Source organism: Ammospiza nelsoni, chromosome 2 (assembly GCF_027579445.1).
Source record: "Ammospiza nelsoni isolate bAmmNel1 chromosome 2, bAmmNel1.pri, whole genome shotgun sequence".
NCBI classification, from domain to species: domain Eukaryota; kingdom Metazoa; phylum Chordata; class Aves; order Passeriformes; family Passerellidae; genus Ammospiza; species Ammospiza nelsoni.
Genome location: NC_080634.1, coordinates 51,044,687 through 51,061,491, shown reverse-complemented (window position 1 = coordinate 51,061,491; position 16,805 = coordinate 51,044,687). Strand labels below are relative to the sequence as shown.

The window sequence follows — 16,805 nt, the reverse complement described above, 5'->3', positions numbered from 1 at the left end:
TAAAGCTGAGGTAAAGACACAGGCATTTCACACCCCCAGTGCTCCCCTGACAGGGTGCTGAGGAGCAAAAGTGCAGCACTGGTTCCTACTTGTGCCTCTGTGTAATCATGGACCTGTGGCTGGACTCCAGGTTCATAAATAGGACACCTCAGATCAGGTGCTGGCCTGCTCCCTGGCCAGCCCCAGCAGCAGAGCCTTGTGTAGGTATCTCAGAGGCTTGCTCAAAGGCAGTCACAGATGCAGAGGCTTCCCCCATTATTTACAGGAACTACTGAGACCTAAGAAGTGGCTGCTGGGCTGATGTGGCCCAGTGCATTGCACACTGGTCACAGGGAGACACCACAAGCAGAGTGAGGAAAAGGGCGTCCCCACGCTTTCCCTACACAGGCTCTGCATGACCCCTTGGTCCCACAGAGTTCCTGCCTGCCAAGGAGGGAAAGGGGCCTGATGGCAACACTGTGGCTCCCTAGCACAGGTAACATCTGATGGTTCAGGAGAGCTGGGAACAAAAAGCAGGCTGGAAGCAAACAGCCCCATCCCATCCAGCCATGCAACATGACTCAACAGATCCACACAGGCAGGGCTGTGCAGGCTGTGAGCGGAAGCCAAACACAGAGTGCGCCGTGGGCTGGCAAGCTGGGCCTTTTTTTTTTTTTTTTTTTTTTTTTTTTTTGTGGAGTCTTATCCTTCTCTTGCATTTAAGCAGCACTTCCAAGAGGAAGAAAGAAAGGCTGGAAGAAAATACTGACTTGCCATGGGGTGGGGGCCTCTCACCAAGATCTGCAGTGCAGCTAAGAGGGATTTTGCCTGTTTTCCCAAAAATGTATACAACTGGTGGCTTTGCTGGGATGGAGAGAAGGAGCCACACGTGCAGGGAGAAGGCTGAGATGGGCTGGATACCCTGTGGCCGACAGAAGCTCCTCAGCTTGTGTAACTTGCAAGGGTAGAGAATTGCTCTGACAAGTTACACAGGCTTCTACAGCAGCTATGAATTTGATCCTATAAAAAACAAGTATCAACAACTTAATCACATGCCTGGGTCACATGGAAGCAAGGACAACACGCAGTAGCAAATGTTGACTTTTTTTCCTTTCTTTTTTTTTTTTTTTTTTTTTTTTTTTTTGAGTGTGTTTGTTTTTTAACATGAAGTGGGAGTGGGGAGTGAAATTTGGGTGAGGCTTTCTACTATGCACTGGGAGGAAATAGAAAGTGTTTGCAACAGCTCCTGCTTTGTTTTGCTCTCCCGCAGGAGCACGGGGCTCTCTCCAGGCTCTGCCAGGCCGGTAATGCCGCAGTTTTTCCAGGACTCCCAGCTTGTTCTGCAGCCCAGAGGAGCCCTCACGCTGTCTCACTGGCACTCATCGACGAGCCGGGCTGCCGTGGGCTAAGGGCAGGAGCTTTGGCCGAGTGCCTGGCACAGCCGTGAGCCGCTGGCAGCAGCGCTTGGCAGCGCTGTCTTTGGAAAAAGATGACGGTATCCAGAGTGGGCGATGTCAGCATCGCGGCCCGGGGAGGCCGCGGGGAGGAAGGCCGTGCAGGGCAGCCGGGAGCCTGAGTCACGGCGGTGCCGCGGCCCTGCCTGCAGCGCTGCAGCCCGAGCTCCGGCCCTGCCTGCTCCGGCCCTGCCTGCTCCGGCCCTGCCTGCAGCCCGGAGCAGCCGCTGGCGAGGCGACACGCAGCTGACAGGGCTCCCATCGAGACGTGCCTGTTCCCAGCAGCGCTGAGAGAGAAATGCTGGCTGGCACCGTGTGCCGCAGGCAGCCCGCCCTGGGGACAGGCCTCTCACCCGCAGCTCGGTCAGACCCCGGCGATCGCCGCCTGGCCAGATTTTGTTGGTCACTGCGGGTAATTTTTTTCTTTTTTCTAAAGACACATGTGCAGATCAAAGTGTCTGCAAGCGTCTCAAAGTGAAACAGTTTGTTCTAACTCACAGAAACCTCTGGGTTTCATACTGTTCTGTCTCCACCTCCCCTCCGAGACCCGAAAGACTCAAATCAACCAACAAACCATTTTTTTTCCTTACAGTTTTCAAATGAAAGCCCTGTTTTTTCCTTACCTACTTCTGTCATGCAGTATCCAGTTACTGATCTACAGGTCTCACACTTGTGGTTGGTTTCCAACAATCCTGTTCACATTGGGCATAGATTTTTGCAATGGGCCAAAGTCACAGCAGGTCGATCAATGCCTGCTCCATCCACCACAGCAAGTGCAGCAAACCAGCCCTCCCAAAGCTTTGCTCTCTTACACCATGAAGGGTTTATATAGGTGCAGCTATTTCAGCAAAGCTTTACTGGTGGATCTCGTGTGCACACATGTAAAACAGCCCAGGTGTGCCTACCTGAAGCTGGGAGGGCTGTGTGGAGCCAGCCTTCTGCCTCCTCCTCACACTGCGACTCACACAGCCCAGCCAGAACCAGCTGTGGGGCACCCTTGGCTCAGTTCTTTCCTTTTAACTCCTCTGGTACCATTAAAGCAGCACAGACTCAAATGTGGCTGTAGTGATGCTGCTATAAAAATATAGGAAGGGAAACTAGGTTTAACAAAGCATGACCCTTCATACTTGCATAACTCTTCACACTGGTACTTCTACCAGCATCAATCTCCTTGTGAAAATGTAAATTATATCCCCAGCTGAAAGTCCTGCCCAGGCACAGACACTGTGGGCAGATAAGACCCATGTGCTACTCAGTGGGAACAGTTTGTGTCTTGCAAAGTATCCTTCTGGTTTAGAGGAGCCAGAAATATAAAGGAGAATATTTGCTTTTCTTTTAAAAATAGCTTGTTCTAAGGAATGTCTTTTTCAACCATGAGAGAATACAACATGGAAGGGATACAGGACCTAATAACCCACCTGGAAATACTTTGTATGGAAAAGCAGTTTAGCTAGTTTGGGGATTGAGCCAAAGAATTATCAGACAGGCCTTGCTTGATATGATTTGGGTTTGTGGCAGCTTTTACAGCCCAGCAGGATTTCCCAAAGCTGAGGTGCTTTTAAGCTGCCTGTGTATGTGCCTGGCCCTTTTTGCAGTCCTGGCTTTTGGCCAAAGTGATTTCTGTTTGTGAGGGACTGAACAAGTGAGGATCATTACAACTTGGAAGGAGCTCAGTTCTTTCTGAGAGCTATGGAGACACAGAATGGGACAAAACAAGTATAGAAATGTACTGCAAAGTGGGAGCTGATAAGGAGATGGCATACTCCTGCAAATTTCAGCTGTTTAGGACATGGTTTCCAGGCTATGGAACAGCTCTTATGCAGAAGTAGGGGAACCTGGATGCAGGAGAATAAGAGGTTTGCAGTAGGATTTGTGTGTATCTCCCACTCTGAGGCAATTGCACATCAGCAGATTGATATTCTGCTGACCATGGAGAATCTCCACAGCTGTGATTCTGCTCCTCATCCTCATGGTGATGAGCGACCATACATTCGTACACAACACAGGAGAAGCAACACAGTGTTAAAAATTGTGAATTTTCAGAAGTCAACAGCAGAGCCTCTACTGCACTCTTTTCAGGAAAAGCAGTTCAATGAGAAGGTAAAGATGGGACCTTCCTTGCCCCCCCAGGTATTTTTTCAAGGTACAAAAGGGCTTCTAATGAAACTATCCCACTGCCTGAAGGACAGAACAAATGAACTCTGACATCCATGAGGCACCCCAGGTAGCATTTCCAAATGAAAATTTATGGGTCTTTTAGGGATCTTGGGGTGAGGGAAAAGAGAAGAAGAAAGAACAAAGTTAAGTTTCATGGAAAGCTGCTACTCTTCATTGAATCTAAAATAGAACTTCTTGGAAGTTTACCAACCAGGCATTTTTGTGTGGAAAACACTAACTGTGCAGATTGGGCACTGTCCAAGTTAAAATAGACACCAGTACTGGATGGAATAATGTTAGGGGTCTAGATGTGTTGACTCTGAAATACCTGCCAAAGAGTCCCTGCTATGGCAAGACTTGGGACCTCGCAGCAGCTGTTATTTTTCTACAGCACATTATAGATCTGGCTTTGGGTCTCCAACTGTGCATCCTCAGGATTTCAGGGAGATGTCAGTGAGTTCTGGAGCGTAGCTTGTGCTTTACACTCAGTGCAGATCCAGTCAGTTCACTAACTGGAGTCCCGGGAGTTTGCTTGGTTTTCCTTTTCTGATTTGACACCTGCATGTGGAGAGATGACTTATGCCCAGCACTGCCCTTGCAGCAAGGGAGTGGGAGGAAAGGGATGTTGGAGTGTGGTTTTTCAGGACAGGTTTTTCAGTAATAAGACTGTTTTGTTCAATCCAAGTGTCTTTTTTAAAAGACTAAATCCATGTCTAGCATGAGTAAAGGCACAGAAGGAGCAGAAAACAAGCTGGAAACAAGCTGGACATTCCCTGGAGTGTGATGGAACTTGCTTGAATTCAAGGATTTTTACATTGATATGTACTAGGGCTCGTGTTTCACACGATATTGATGCTTGACATGAATCTGGGCATTGGATGAGGACAAGGAATGGGAGCACAGTTTTCAGCCTGGGAGGTTTCCTCCTCCCACTGAAAAGACCCAGACTTAACTTTGCTGTACCAGCTGATCTCATGCATGGTAAGGAGAATTTTGAGATTTTTTCCTAGCCCTCTTCAAACTCTTCCTTCCATGCTTGCCATGATAGTATTGGAGCACCCACCTTTCCCATCTGCTTCTCTGCAAACACCTGCCCATGCAATTACTCTGTGCTTCACCTTGTGCTGAACATGATGCTGTTCTTGGTGAGTCAAATCAAATGAGGCATCAAGATGGTTTGACTTGTGTCTAGGAGAAACATGGTGCTGAAACTCTTCTTTGGTTCTGCACCATGGGGAAACCCTTTATCCAAATGGGTTTGTGTTTCCCTGCCCCAGCTGTCCCCAGTCTCGCATCATTGCCCTTAGATGTACAAACTACATGTATCTCAGCAAGCAAGGCTTTGCCAGCCAGGGCCGTTCTGAGAATACCTGATTTTTTCACTGTAATTTGGAAGGAGAAGCCTGTGTTCATATTCTTGCCTGAGGCACAGCACAGCTCTTGAGCAGGACTTGTATTTCTGGTTTCTTTACAATACAAACTTTATCAGCCAGACGAAAGCTGAACTCCAGTTTTTCCAAAGAGGGTCACAACAAGCTTGGCTAGAGCCTTGAGCCAGTTAGCTGGGACTACACAGAACTCAGCCACTTGGTTCAAGCAGTCTCTCTCTCATAAAAACATAGAGCACCTCAGTATCCTCTTGCTTCCCTACTTTCATGCTCCGATTGCTCAGAAATGGGACAGGATGCAGTTGAGCTAGTGTATGTATGTCTGAGTATGTACCTGTGTATGAAAGGTGGGATCTTGCTTTTGGATAGTGTAAAGCTTGCATCCTTGCTGGTGGGGACTTCCAAAGGGGAGAGAGAAAGCACAGCCGAGCTGATCCCACATGGTGTCATCTCTGATGGGGCAGGAGAACTGTTAAGAGTTACATTCTTAGCAGATTAAAGCTGTATTCCCTGTTGGAAGCCAAGTGAAAGCTCATGTGCCTGTTTGGCAGCCTGTCATTTAGATAGGGATGAGCCCGCGACTAACCCAGAAGCTAATGAGAGGGAGGAGATGGGGAATGTATTGAAAAATGCCCTGAGAGGAGAGGAAGATGACACTGAGGAGCCAAGCCTGTCTCTCTGTCCAAGTACTGAAGTACTCGAGCTTGCAGAGACAAGGGAGCCATGTGATCCGTGGTGGAGCACAGGCACCTCTCCTGCAGAGAGGGCAGATGCTGCACCAGGTCAGGATGTCTCCTGGAGAGAAGCTGAGTGCTGGGAGGTTTTCAAGGAGCAGTACAACCCTTTAGCTCTGAGAGGCAGGGTCTGGCATGAAAGTGTGAACAGACTGGGGTTTTAGTTGCTCTGGAAGAGCTAGAACATAGCAGCTGAGCAGAAAAGTTAAACTAAGTGTTTTTTATCCACAGAGAAAGTACTGGAAGGTAGTGGCTGACCCTTGGGAATAGGTTAAGTGAGCCAGATAGCAGCAGTGATAAAAGGGTGGACGTGTTATTGATGCACTCCCTCAAGGCTGGGCATGTGCTCCCTTGTGTCTGTGTGTCTAAACTTGAGGAGCTGATTCTCTCTTCTTTTTTTTTTTTTTTAGGCTGGCAACTTATGGTAGTGTAAGCAGATGGATCTCAATGTTGTGGTGATGGCAAAGGAGTTTTTTGAGAAATGGGGAGTAGGAAAGGTTTGTGAAGTGGCCTGTGCATTTCTGAGGTGTGAGGATAAGTAAGAGGCAGCTGGGAACAGGTGGTATGGTTTTGGGATCCCTGGGTGGGTAAAAGGTTGGGAAGACATTAGTAGGGTCTTAAAACATTCTTGTCAGGTAGCTCTGGGTGAAGGAGGCATCTGTACAAGGTGGTCTTACAACATCTCTGCAGGGGCAGAGATGACCAAGCAACCTGAGCTTGGTGTGAGGCAAGGCATAACAGGATAGTGGGCAGATATTCTGGCATGTGCCTACACAACCCCCAAACCAGCCAACTCTGTACTCCTCAAGGGACTTACTGTAACTTGAAGGAGGATTATTTACTAAGACCACTTTTTTTTTTTCTTTTTAAAAGAAAAATCAGTGCTTCATCAAAAGACAGTGTAAAGCAATGAAAAAAATAAAGTCACAGTGCCAGGAAGTACAGACCAAATTCACATCCCATGAGAACTAACCTGCTTGTAGCTTTGCTTCAAAAAATATTAATCAATTTATTGCCCATTAAAAATTCCCTTTGTCTCTTCTCAGTTGTGGTGCATGCTTGAGATCTTAAAGATGGCACTGTCAGTCCTTAAAGCAATATTTGACATCAATTTACTTATTAACTTTCAAATGCAGGACACTGAAAACCTTTTCCTAAGGGCATCTTTGTGTTCTGTTTCAGAGAGTTACTGTTGTTTTCCCACCTCCCCTGAAGGGTTGTTTACAATACCATCTCTCCCTTTTAATCCTCTTTTCCTTTCATGTCTAACAAACAGTGTTAAACAGAACATGGGGGAAAAGCAGATCTCACACATTATAATTATCTATAGTTAACTGAAGAAATCCTTCATATTTAGAGATCTCATTTTGTAAAGCAATACTCAAGAAGCTTTTTCCTATATTTTTCCATACGAAAACTCTGTTTTTTCAAGCTTGAGGTTTGCATGCATAGTAAGTCAGATAAAGGGTTTCTGAGTTGATGTGCACTCTGTGCAGAGACTGAGCTGCCACAAACAGAATTTTCCTTATGAGATCCTCTGCAAGGGATATCTTGAGATGTACACACAAGAATGTGGGCAGTACCAAGATGTTAAGCTATGACAGAAAATATTACATTTCAAAACTGGCTGCTGTTTCTGCTGGCTATTTTTAGAGTTCCCCTTAATTTCTCTAGCTCTTTTTGCCCTGTATCTGAGCACTTTAAGACTGTGAATATATTTAGAGTAACAATTTTTCTGTGGGGAGGTGTGGGACTCCACATTACACAGATCTGAGAGGCTATCATTTGATGAGCACTTCTTTCAGCAGCAGCACCAACATAAGCATCCCCTGATTTCCCCTCTCCCACCACTCACTCACCCCTCAGCTGTGCCAGTTTCTGTGCTGTGTGGGAAACATATCACAGAACACATCCAGGTTAAAAATAGCTGGAAAAGAGAGAGAGAAAGAGAGAGAGAAATGAATTCCAGAACCTGGACTAATATGCTATATGTACATCCAAAGCCGATACAGCAGAACCTTTTTAGCTCAGATTCCATCTGTCTGTCCAGCTCCATCAGTGATTTGTACCTGATTTCACACAGGACTGAAAGGTAGAAATTTCAACAGCTACTGATTTCCTCTCCAAATTTTGTGCAAACTGATTGCAGTGTGAGGGGCAGGGACCTCAGCTAAAGAAATGCAGCCAGCAGTCACCTGGCTATGTGCATGCTGGCTGGCCATGTATGCATTAGCTGATCAGCCAGCATATATGGACCTGACTGCAGCCCAGGAAAGGGTCTTGGAGCATATAATGAGGGAAGAGTGGAGCTCATTGCAGCCATTTTATTTTAGGAGGAGAGGAGAGAAGGGAGGTGAATATGAAGCAGTGGTCAGAGACCCTCAGGACACCATGAGCCACTAGTTCCACTGCTCACAAAGCAATTTGTTTCAAAAAGGCCTGAAATTCTATAAAATAAGGCCTCTTCTGCACGTGAGCCTGTAAATCAAGTGAGCCTGTAAATCATACAATTTGGGAGGAAGCTGAGAGCTCAGCCTCACATTCCTGTTTAGACTTCAGCAACCACTTCTGCTTTTAGCACTCCAAACACCAGTGGAAACCACGGATACTGATTTCTTTCCCATACTCAAATGTCACTTAAAGCCCTTGTTTCTCCTGAATAACTCTTTTAAGCACTTGCTTCATTTTTGTTCCTACCTGCCTCCTTTCCAATTTACTACAGTTTGCCAAGAGCTTTGCTCCATTCTCTTCTTTTATATCCTTGCTCCATTCTCTTCTTTTGTATCCTTCATGCTTCCCCTCCAATGGATGACCTCAAATTTGGTACAGGGTGGTACACAGAATATTCAGTGAATTGTATCTGAAAATGATGAGAATTTTGGTGCAAACAAAAGTTGGCTCTTCCTACCCACCCCCTCTGAGGGAAAAGAGACCTCGGGTCTCCTCACTGCTTCTGCTGATCTGCAGAGAGGACTGGGTGGGATGGGAGCCACAGGGTGGAATAGTAGCCATGAGACACCCTATGAGCCATGGCTGTAGTCCATGGCCAGAAAAGGCTCTTTATGATCCTGTCCTGAGGTGGTTTTTCAGCCTCTGGTTGCACGTGCAGGATGCAAGGGAGATGTGTGGCTGCTCGTAGGGGACTGTGTCTGTGTCAGAAGCACATTCTGTCTTTGGCAGGGGAGCTTTCATCGGATAGAAACTGCTCTATTCCTACCATTTGTGGTCTTCCCCAGTAGGAGAAATTATCATTGCCATGGGCACATCTTGGGTTTCTTCAGGTGGGAAACTGGAGGTTTTGGGCAGTTGGGGATTTTCCTGGTGTGGGAAATCCCTGGGTGGCAATAATCCAGTGTATTGGGCTGTGTGCCATCCCTGCTGCAGACACCCAGGAACATTACTGGGAGTTGCGCCCATTGTGATCTGTTTGCAGATACTCCAGTCTCACCACATGTCTGGAGTGAGGTGTGATGGGAAAGGCCTGAGAAGGCTCCCAGGGAATCTGCCTGTGTTAATTCCCTTGTCATTGCATACCTCTGGGTCTGCTCCAGTCTGCACACTGGGGGAGCTGCTAGAGCTCAGCTCAGCTCCTGCAAAAGAAGCGTCTTCATAGGCTTTCCTAGCACTGATTTCTCTTCTGGAACTAGTTCCTATAGGGAATTTTTTTTCCCCAAAGGGAAGAATGTAGCCATTTTGCAAGGTGCCATGGGGGACCTGTAAAAGAGATCTAAAGCAGAAGCCAGAGCTGCCTTGCTGGAAAGGAGTGCTAGAAGGTCCCATCTTTTCTTCTCACCAGACACAGAAGCAGGGGAGGTGCTGGTGAATTTTTACCAACATGGAGCAGCCTCATGCAGAGTGGAGTGGTCCTTACCGTGAGTGATGTTAGGATCTTGCTTTATTCTTGGGTAACTACTGAATTTGGGGAAGTGGTGGCAGGGGAGAGTGATCAGAAAGCTGGCAGAAATTGTGTAATTGGTGTATCAAAGGTCTTTTTACTCTCCTCAAGTCACATTTTAACAGTACCCATTTTATTCTATGTGTCAGTAAACAACAAAATTGTTACTGATAAAACTTGCCTTAAGCAACAAGACACATGTGAACAATAAAGCACTAAGAGCCACATTTTCAGAAGTGTGTGTGCAGAAATGTCTATTGTACAATGTATAAGCAGCATGTGGTCTGGATGTGGCAAGCAGCAACGGGAGAGGAAAAGGGGAACAGATGGAACCTGTACTTGAGTGACAAGAGCGGACGTAGGCTCAGATCAAATTTTGTACTGTGCAGAGGCTGAGCTTTTGAAAAGCCTTAAATAACAACCACATTTTAAGGAGGACTGCACTAATGGGGCATGCAGATAAGCACACCAAATGGTGCAACTGCAGAGCACACAGCACTGCAGACAGTGATATATACAGAGCGTATGAAAAGTTTGCTCTGACACGCCAGCCACGCATACAATCAAAGGTGTGCACATTTTAGAAACATCAGCCTCACTGAAACCTCAATGACTTAGCAATAAAACATCAGGAAATGATAAGTCAGGGTCAAAAAGGTCTGAGAATTCCACACAGCTGAAATAAAGATTGAGCAAGAAGAATTAGCATCAAGAAATCAGATTCAGATGTTTAAAGCTGGTTGTCTGAACCAAGTTAATATAATGCACCATGTGTCACTTCAAAACGCTCGGATCGTGCAGCTGGGAAGCACTTTCCATGATTGTGAAATGCAGCAGTTCACTGGATCTGAGAAGGCTGGGATGGCCATGTCTGCCTGGACACGAGCAGGCTATAAATGATGAATTGGGATTACAGCCTTTAATATCCCCGTCCAGTTTTACCAGTTCCCCGAACCACTAGCACAGAAAACCAGCCCTGCAGCAAGGCTTTATGAAGATTCTACCTTCACATATTCTGGACTTGCTTTCTGTCTCCATTCATCTCCCCATGGACTGAAAATCCTCACGCTCTTTTTTCCAAATGCAAAGCACTGATGATCCACACCCCTTGCTCTCTTACTTTCATCCTGTTTAAAAGAATCCCTATTCAGCTACCCAGTCTTTTCCAAGAAAATTATCCTCTTTCTGTCCATTCTACCAAGTCTAGAGTTCACAGCTCTAGAAAATCATGTTTTTAATCTGTCAGTACTATGGGACAATCACATTTTCACTCATCCTCACACTTACATAGAAGGAAGCCCTTACCTGTATGAAAGCAGACCAGCACAACAACCACCTATGTGGGACACTGTAAGTTTGCAAAACTTGCACAATTTCACTGCTAATTTTTTTTAGTTGGATTCATATCAACTTAGAGATACAGATGTATTGGGTATGCTCCTTCCTAGCAAAGTAATCCAAGAATCCAGCACTGCTCACCTGAAATCCACACCTCGCAGGAAATGAGGATTCCATAGGTATGAGGGTTTTGCAGAATGGCAACTTGTTTGTTTTGTGGATTTGTGAAATTTTATAGCTGGTGGGAGTGGCTCTTTCCTAGAAAAAGGTCACACACTCATCAGTCCTTGGGTGAGAAACTGATTAACTGGAGATCAGAATAAATTCTGTACTCTTCCATGCACAGTTTGTGACCAGTTCTGGATTGGGTGATGGTGTACACACAGAAATATTTGACAATACAGGTATTAGGATCTCATATCATAGATCTTTTCTCCTGTTCTATTCACATGCATTTTCATGGCAGCTGGACATGCATTATACAGCTATGGGCCAAAACTCTCTGGTACAATTCTGGTGAAGCCAAAGACAAATGTGACACTGTGATTTATGTTGTGAGCAAAACAGACCAAGGAGTGTTCTCTCCCCCATCATCAAGTGGCACAGCAGAGCTTTTATACACGGCAAGCTCCTCTCCCACAGCCACCTCCAAACAAAATAGGGTGGCCCAGCCTAAGGAAAAACATCTCAGAGAGGGCTCACAGGCAACAGGCAGAGCTGTGCCAAGGGAGGCTGGAACCTGGGCCCTCTCCTGGGGCAGATACAACCAAGACAAAGACATTTTTTAAATCTCCAGCCCTTGCTGATCTCAGAAGACTCTGTGTAAAATTCAGCATCTTCTGTCATTTGAAGGTGAAGTGCACAGCCTGAGTTTTACACCTAGGCTATGGGAAGTTGGTTGGGGTTTGCTCTGTTGCTGACAGCTTGAAATTTCCACTTGCAGCTCCTTCCTGTTTCCTTTTCAGACATGCATCATACAAACCCAGAGAGGCTGCACAAAAGTACCAAAATGGTGAGAAGAGAGGACATTCCTTACCACAATGAAGTTTTTAGTATGCCTACTCAACACTGAAGCAGCAGAAGCAGACCTGGGCAGGCACTTCCCATACCCACATCCTGCAGATACATGCCTTGGTGCTGATGGCTACCTGAAGTACACATCCACAGCTCCGATCCCACCTGGGATGCCACATGGCATACTCAGACATCAGAAGCTCCGATCCCACCTGGGATGCCACATGGCATACTCAGACATCAGAACTTAAGGACTGGGAAGTGTGCTGGGGCTTTTTTTTTTTTTTTCTTAATTTAAAACTTGCATCACTGCTGCTGCCTCATAGAGAGTTGGGTCATTCACTGCCAGTTTTGAAAGCGACAGTGTGCATGCTGGGGAGGCATACATCCCATGTGTCCCCAGCATGGGATGGGACCTCTAGGAGGGATCACTTGGATATATACATATATATATATATACCAGATAAATGCCTGACTTCATATTTGGGCCACATGGGAAGGCAGGACTTGCTGCCCAGAGCCCATACTTGCCCACAAGCCCTCCAGGCCTGAGATCCCCTGGCCACATGGCACTTCACTGAGTCTGGGGATCTCCTAGCCATACAGCACCTCACCATGCCTGGCAGGGAGAGCTGATGGAGTCCATGGCACTGCCCCACCTTGCTGCAGCTATGCACAAGAGCTCTGGCTGGCTCCTGTGTCACTTTGCCTCACCCCATCAGCACAGAGAGTGAGAGGTGCCAGCCACATTGTGAGGAGCACATGACATATCTAAAACAAGGGAGGAATTTTAGCCCCCTTTGCTTTCCCTTTGCGCCACCCATACTGCACTGCCATTAGAATGACCAAAATTATCCAGTGACATCGTTCATCACCCATAGAAAAGCACAAACCACGCAAATTCCTCCTGGAAATTTCCTGAGGAAACAGGCTTTCTAGGCTCTCAATGCCTAGAAAAACTCCTTGACCAGTAACTTCTCTCCCAGACATTTTATCAGGAACTGAAGCTCATTGAATCAGTGATTCACTCCCCACTCAGCACTGGCTGACTGCATTTTGTGTGCCTTGGGATAAGAATCATGTCATTCTTTGCTTGGGTCCAGGACACCTCTGATATGTGCTAGAATATCTCTGGCATGTTACAATTAAGATTATTTCAAATTTCATGGGGGAGGCATTTTCATGCACTGCATTTTTTTATAGGGGACTTCAGCAGGGCCCACCCAAACTACGATATCAACAACACAAAGAAATCAAAAACACCTTAGCATGGTGCTTTCCTTGCCTATGTTTGTCTAAAGCTTGTTTACAGCCAGCAGGCCAGGATAAAAAGGTCATTTATAGTATGTGCTGTGGCACTGCTCGCCTGAATTTTAGGAGTCAGCAACTTGGATAAACTCTTGAGGCAGCTTGCAGACAGAGTTAAGAATGTCTTTTCCGCCTACTGCAGGAAGCTGGTCAGTGTATCAAAGATCAAAGTTGCTCACACCAAAGCAAGAAGGTTACATACAAGCAAAAAAGTAACTACAAATGCTCAGGTTTGGATGCAGGATTTGCATGTATTGGTCTCTAAATTTGACCATAAACCACTTGAAGCAATTAAAAAAACCCCAAACACTTGCTGCAGCACCACCCAGATTACTCACAGGCTAATCCTCCTGTTGCAGGGATAACAAGATGTTATCAAGATGTTTGATATGACTTTGAGGACATAAGTTTATTGAAAATCATATTAGAGACTTATTTAGAGAATGTAATGATCTTAAGTGGCTGTTCTTTAAAAGGGCTAACAAAAGAGTATGTGACCTGAAATGGGCATATATTGCAGGGAAGTCACTTCCCTCTGCTACACATACAGCATCTGCAGAACAGGCAAATATTTATCAGGAACTGAAGCTCATTGAATCAGTTAATTGTTTCAAAAAAAACAAAACAACCAAAACCAAGCCCTAAGAGATGTTTTTTTTAACATATCTCAAAAAATCAGAAAGGTAGTCAGGACGTTTTCAGAAAGTCTTCCTGAAATAAGTGTCCCTGGGATAAAACACAGCTAGGAATGACTTTTGAGAAACTTTTGGTCAGCTCTAGCAGTTTTAAAGCAAACCTGAGTGCTGCTGCAGTCACTGCTGCAGGACTGCACTGGGAAGAAAGACTGGCAAGGGAATTCAAGCTAGCATGTCTACCCTCTCTTCTTCTCTCTTCTCTGCTCCACTGCAGAATAAGAAATCAGAGAAAAGACAAGCCTGATTTTTAAATTTTATTGGTGGCTCTAGTGGGCTCTTGCACACAAACAGGGTTCAGGATCATTTTGGGTCGATTTCCTTTCAATTCTGCATCCCTGCTCTGTTCTGGTTTACTATTCTGCAGCTCCCTGTACAAACAGGATCTTTCCTCAACAATGTTCTGCCACATCATCTTCCTTCCTTTGTATACAGGCTGCTCCTGCCTGTTACATACCATGCGGCTTCCTAAGGCACCTCATTTCTCAATGCAAGCAAAAACAGGAACCAAAAGCAAAGCAGCAATAAACGCTTAATTCTCACCGCAGTTAAAAATGAAATTTTGAAAGTTTCCGATTCAAGATGACTTTGCTGTTAACGGATTGTTTTCCTAGTTTAGTGCTCTGCAGTCAATGTGCAAATGAGGTGCTTGTAGTATTTATCAGATTCAAATGCCACTCCAGCAAGGTTTGCAACACTGACCCACGCTTTCCCTCCTTTTTTATTGGTGTTGAAAAGCGAACCCAGCTGAGCAGAGTACGCATTGCTTCACTGTTCACCTCTTTTCTGCCATCTTGTAAGGCTTTGCTGTCTGATTTTTGCTCCGGGGAGGTTCAATAGCATGTGTACAGGGACAAGAGAAAACCACAGGCCGCAGTACATATTGCACAAATGCTGTTATTATTCTGAGGCCTGAAGAAACAAGGAAGGAAGCTTGAGGCTGGTGGTTTGGCAGGTGTGAGGCCTTTTTCACACAGACATCTGTTTCAAGTGGTAGCTCTGGGCTCGGGGATGAGCAGGGAACGTCTGTCACTCCCAGCCCTTCTCTGTGTCACAGCACAAGGGGCTTTGGGCTCCCAATGTCAGCTCTTTGCTCAATCTGTGCTCCGAGACTCTGCTCTCTTGTATTTGTGGGGCAGGGCTGCAGAGTGAGGTGATTCCTCCCTGCCAACTGCCTGAGACAGAGATGCTGCTGCTGCTGCTGCTGCTGCTGCCATGCCAGCATGCACAAAATGGATGGGGTTAGAGTACAAAATGGGTGAACAGCAACATGTGCACAAGCTCAACATGCCCAACAAGCTCCACGCGAGCACCTGTGAAAACCGTTTGGATGCTACCACATACCCCTCATCAAAGGGAACTTTTCTAATCCCACTAGATTATTTCTAGAGTTTTGGGCAACTCTACTAGTGATCCCATTACAGTTTTGAATAGACTGATTCATTTGGCAGCACGTTACAGCACACCCTCTGTGGTGCCTTGCACCATATTTGAAGGAATTCATTAGTGTTTGATGGTTAATTATCTATGCAATAATATCTGGGATTCCACCTTAGAAATCATTTATAAAGAAACTGCAGTTTTTAGGGCTGGATTCTGCTGTACTAAGCACATGTGTAGGGAGGGAAAAAAGGGTTCGCATAATATCCTCCCCAGCAAGGATTCTTTGGGACAAGTTAGTTTTGAGCCACATTGTTATTTTAAATGACAATAAATTCTTTCTCCTGTAGTTCATGGCCAGCTTTAATGAACATTTAGCAACTTAATTATCTTTAAGACTGCTACTCCTCTATTACAGATTGCTGACATTGGTCAAAGAATTCAGAAATTGCTGGGGGAAGGGCAGATATGCAGAAGAGCAGAGACTGAGATATATGTATACAGCTGCCCTCATTTCCATAAGAAATCAAGCTGAAGCAATTTCAAGGTGAGGGACTGTGGTTAATCCCTCCCAACACACTCATTAATACATCTCATAACAAGTCTCCTTGTCCACTGACAAGGAGAGTCAATCAAGCACCACTTTAGTCTGGGCAGGAGAAAGGCTACAGTTTCATAGGGGCTGTTGGGTTTTATGGCTTCTTCAGAGGTTTTGAGCTGTGCCGTGTTGATGTGCCTTCATTCATAACTGAGCAAGGGGTAGGTGAAGTGATGGGAGAACTCAGCTGCTGTCTTTGCTTCATGTTGCAAATGACAGGGTAAAATCTGCTGATGTCAACACCAGAATGGGCAAAATCATGGCAAAATGAAAGGCTAGGCAGCATTTTGATATTCTTAAAAAGGGAGGCAGAATTCCTGATGTTAAGCATCCTTCTGCCATGCTTAACATGATCTCTAGGACCACCATGTCATCTGTGGTGGTCATGTGTGAGGAGCACCACTGAAGCACTCATAGAAATCTAATAAACTTCAGAGTTGGACTGCAAGAAAAAAATTATTTTGTCCTGAGGATTAAAAGAAAAATAATGAAAGCAAGCCACACACAAGGAAGCCTGATGTTCCAGCTTTGGTATTATAATTTTTTTTCTTTTTCCTATCTGACAAATATCAGCATGACAGCAAACAGAACCCTCCTAGTTCATATGGCGGCACAGCTTAACTGTGCTGGTAAGTGGCTCCTTGCTCTAGCATGCCCCTAAATAGTACCATTAACATGTGGTTATAGTCAGAGAGCACATTTGGTAGGAAATGACACCTTGTTACTTCCCAGATTATCTGCTCTCTATGGGGTAAATATTTTAAACATCGTGCCGGGTTTTAGCAGCAACATCCCTATTAAAGTAAATGGGATCTGAGTGAGGGTAAATCCAAGCACGCAGTGCCGGGACAGCACACCTATAAATCTT

At 45.6% G+C, this 16,805-nt stretch overlaps 1 protein-coding gene across 1 annotated transcript in view; it reads right to left on the bottom strand.

The window, feature by feature from the left end:
• The window catches only part of LOC132087593 (uncharacterized), a 75,030-nt gene that overhangs the window by 35,679 nt on the left and 22,546 nt on the right, over positions 1–16,805 (bottom strand). Inside the window, exon 4 of the mRNA XM_059493948.1 lies at positions 7,572–7,639. Coding sequence (XP_059349931.1) covers positions 7,572–7,639 — 68 coding nt within the window. The remainder of the gene's footprint in view (positions 1–7,571; positions 7,640–16,805) is intronic.